Source organism: Rosa rugosa, chromosome 3, assembly GCF_958449725.1.
Source record: "Rosa rugosa chromosome 3, drRosRugo1.1, whole genome shotgun sequence".
NCBI classification, from domain to species: Eukaryota; Viridiplantae; Streptophyta; class Magnoliopsida; order Rosales; family Rosaceae; genus Rosa; species Rosa rugosa.
The window spans coordinates 5,781,246-5,785,074 of record NC_084822.1 but is presented as its reverse complement, the minus strand read 5'-3'; the positions used below and the strand labels follow the sequence as shown (position 1 = coordinate 5,785,074).

The window sequence follows — 3,829 nt, the reverse complement described above, 5'->3', positions numbered from 1 at the left end:
TTAATCAATATGAGCCCATGCCATAGTTCCAAATAGCCGCCGCTTGCACGTCAAAATCCTTCCCTCCTGCACAATCCTGGTAAGCAAACCAACACTTTAATTATCAAATATTTGATAATTAATAGTAAATCAAGGAATACTCAGATTTGCTTTAAGATTGCTTGGCCTTCAAGTAGGCTTTATTTAGCCTCTAAATAATATATTTCGAACTTAAGGAAAATATATGGCTTGGGCCACGAATATTAGCCCGGATTCTCTCGAGACGCCCTTGTCAGAAAAAAAAATGTTAATTTTGGGTTCAAACAAGTTTAGCATTTGAGTTTTATTTGATAGACAATATACACTACAAGAAAAGTAGTATGTCTACGACAACCTCACATTTACATGCAACATGCTATAAATGCTCGTTGTTACTTACAGTCTTCCACAACGGGAAAAGGTAAAAAACTGTTTACCACCACATGCGTAATTTGCAAGTTGTTAATTTGGTTATCAACAACTCACTTTGCACATTGTCATTTGCAAGTTGTTAAATATTTTCAAAACAACGTGTAGCGCACTCGTTGTCAAATACTTTCAAAACAACAACGTTAGAGTGAACGTTGTCAATACTTTAAGATAAAAGATAAAAAATAAAAAATAGCTGACAATTGTGCGGAGTTTTGCCACTTTATTGGGCTCAAAATAAAGCCTTCATTAAAGTCACTAAAAACTCCGTTCATGCAGAGATAGATGGAGACAAATTTCTTAAAATGAAAGGGCTTGAACACTCGTTTCATATATAGTCCATGACGATACATTACTAATTAACACAGACATCTAGCAGGTACGTACTAATTGCATGAAAATTATTGCGTGCAACTAATTAACATAATTATATATTGGTGTTCAATTCAGTACTTCTTAAGGGCTTTGCGACGCATCTGAGATTCAGTCGGAGTTTTGACGTCAGTTGCCAACCCAATTGCTTGAAAAGCTCGGATTACATACCAAGTGAAGTCGACTTGCCACCATTCTAGGCCTTGTCGATCTGAGTATTCAAATGCATGATGGTTGTTGTGCCACCCTTCTCCAAGTGCGATCCATCCCAACCACCTATTTTGTTCAATTTTAATTTAAGCAACAAAAATAAAATTATTTTTTCAAAAAAAAAAAAGGTGGTGCTATTCACACCTATTTCTCTATTCACACACCCCCTCTTTTTTTCTATTACTTTAATTCAATTTGTTTTTACAAATTACCCTAACTACCCTCCCTTGCAATTCTGATGATTTTTCTTTTTTCTTTTTTCTATTTAGCAAGTCAATCATGAATCAGTTATCATCTAAATTGCAAAGTTTGTCCTCATACGAGTAGGGGGAGTAAGATTCATGTTTTACTCCTTCGTTGTCTGGGGTTCCAATATTGCACCTAGCTTATTAAAGTTTCTCGTCTCTTATAGATTGGCAATAAGCCATTTCCAGACACAATCTACAAATTTGAAAATTTTCTAGGTACAAAAAAAAATTGGAGTATAGTTCAAAATTAATTAAACAAGACTTACCTGAGGGGCTAGACAAATGCAGAAATACGCATAATCAATGGCGTGAAACTCTTAATATAGTGTATTTTAGATAATTGTATTGAAAGAACACTCACCCATAAATAAAAGTTCAACATTAAGCTAAAACTGACAGGAAAAAAAAATTTGGAAATTTGATACCAATTTATATATGCGATGAGGTATCTAGAAAAAAATAAAAAATAAAATAAAAGCGTCAACGACTTCAAAATTATCAATCAACTCAAGTTAAAACCATGATTAACACGCTGCCCATACCAAAATCAAACTAAGACGAATAGAACGCACAAATTTAAAGCTCCTAGATCCACCAAATCGCTGAGAAACTAATCGAGAGCAATAGATTAAAATACACCAAATAACTTGAGTTAGAATCTTATGAGGAATGATGGATTCAAAGGGGCTCGAATGATCACTAAATTCATATTGTTCTTCCATGTTTCCATTGCAGATCATTTGTAACATTTTCTCTAAAGATGGGTCTAAAATTGCTTGCTTTGCCATAATTGAACTTCAACATCACATTAGAGACATGGAACGACTATGCTAGAGAAGTTTTTGATGGAAAAGAAAAGAAGGAATCACAAAGAGTTTTGAAGTTCTCGTCTGCGGAAAAATAAGGGTTTAGAATTTGACAATGATTGACTTGCAAAAATAGAAGAAAGGAAAAAAGAAAAATAATCAGAATTGCGAGGGAGGGTAGTTAGCGTAATTTGTAAAAATAAATTGAATTAAAGTAACAGAAAAATAAAGAGGGTGTGTGAATAGAGAAAATAGGTGTGTGAATAGCACCACACACAAAAAATTATACATATTATTACTCATTGATTTCTGGAAATACAATTTTTCTCATTCATTAATCTGAATGTAGGGGAGCAAGATCGAATAAATCCATACCAATTGTTCTTTGACAAGTCGCCGGTGTTCCATACTTGTTTTCCCCATATGTGACCGGCCGAGTTCACTAGCAAAGTGAAGTGGAAAACATATACTATCCTCACTCCCTACAATCATTCACTAAACTAATGGATTAATTGTTTTCGATTTTCAACTGTTTCTATCCGAAATAAAATGGACTCCGGATTCGAGCCGTGTGTATGATGAAGTGAGGTAATTGCAATTTAGTACATACCGTTCCCCAAATAAAGAAGGGTAGTCCACCTAGGGCATAGAGCAATGCTCCAGAAACAAATACGTGTACGGGGTATGTACGATGAAGAAATCTATAGAACCACTGCCTTTTCATATCCTCAACGTTCTTCAGTTCTCCATACTGACAAAATTCATATATAACATTAATCTCAACTTAGTTTTCATACTAAATTATATAACCTTAATTAATTACTTCTTACTTTTCGATACCGAGAAGTGCTATCAAGGATCCAACCCATATGACTAAACCAGAAACCCTTCAAGGGGCTGTGAGGGTCTCTCTCTGTGTCAGTAAACTGGTGATGGTACCGGTGTGTGCTCACCCATTCTATCGGACTTCCCTGCAAATAAACCATCAAAATTAAACACAAGCGTTTGTTCTGTACTAAGAGAACAAAGACAAAAAGTAGTAGCACATAGAAATACATACCTGAAGCCTTTCAAAAAAAAAAAAAGAAATACGTACCTGAAGTGATAGAACCCCAAAATAGACAAACAAGTATTCGAGCCATTTGGGAAGCTGGAAACTCTTGTGCGCAAGGTGTCTATGGAAACCCAGAGTGACTCCCAAACCTGTGAGAATGTAGAGTGCGGCAGCCACCCAAAAGGCAGCCCAGGTGAAATGAAACGGAGCAAACAAACAGAGGCCGTAGAGGGCCAGTAAAGTAGCCGCTGAGGATATGTCTACCAAATTCCATGGTCTCCCCCAAAGTTGTACAAAGGGAGTCATCGCAATACTCACCACAAGGCCACCATTTCTGGCTATCAGTTGCTGCACTACTCTCTAGGCCAGGTATATATTTGTAATCGATGAACTTAATCTGTATGAGAAATAAGTTGATGATGAATTTGTTGCGCGCCAGGCCACTACATATATATAGAACAACAAGGGAAAAAAAAATAAAGAAAAAAAAAAGAAAGAAAAGAAGAGAAGATAGCTAGTCTTAATGCAAATTTAATAACATCGCTGGGAATTAAGGTAGCTGTAGTAGCGTTGGTTATATGCAGTTATGCTCCTTCAAGGTGCTTGATTTTCTTTTTATCAATTTAGAAAAACGTATTCAACTCATTTCCAATTCTAAAATTCTAAATCGATTATTGCAGGTGATGTTCTGA

The 3,829-nt window shown here is 35.6% G+C and overlaps 1 protein-coding gene across 1 annotated transcript; it reads right to left on the bottom strand.

The window, feature by feature from the left end:
* Positions 1-893: 893 nt before the first annotated feature.
* LOC133737087 (palmitoyl-monogalactosyldiacylglycerol delta-7 desaturase, chloroplastic-like) lies at positions 894-3,443 on the bottom strand. Its single transcript, XM_062164710.1, has 5 exons — positions 3,180-3,443; positions 2,914-3,054; positions 2,694-2,834; positions 2,459-2,565; positions 894-1,095 (listed from the first exon to the last, which is right to left on the bottom strand). The coding sequence occupies exons 1-5, from the start codon at positions 3,441-3,443 to the stop codon at positions 894-896; spliced, it is 855 nt and encodes a 284-aa protein (XP_062020694.1).
* Between the last annotated feature and the right edge of the window lie 386 nt (positions 3,444-3,829).

Excerpts from the sequence above, each read along its gene's own strand:
- LOC133737087 (XM_062164710.1), bottom strand. The coding sequence starts at position 3,443 with ATGACTCCCTTTGTACAACTTTGGGGGAGACCATGGAATTTGGTAGAC. Across the intron at positions 3,055-3,179 it reads TTGGGGTTCTATCACTTCAG|GGAAGTCCGATAGAATGGGT; the intron begins GTACGTATTTCT and ends GTTTATTTGCAG. Across the intron at positions 1,096-2,458 it reads GACTTGTCAAAGAACAATTG|GTGGTTGGGATGGATCGCAC; the intron begins GTATGGATTTAT and ends TGAACAAAATAG.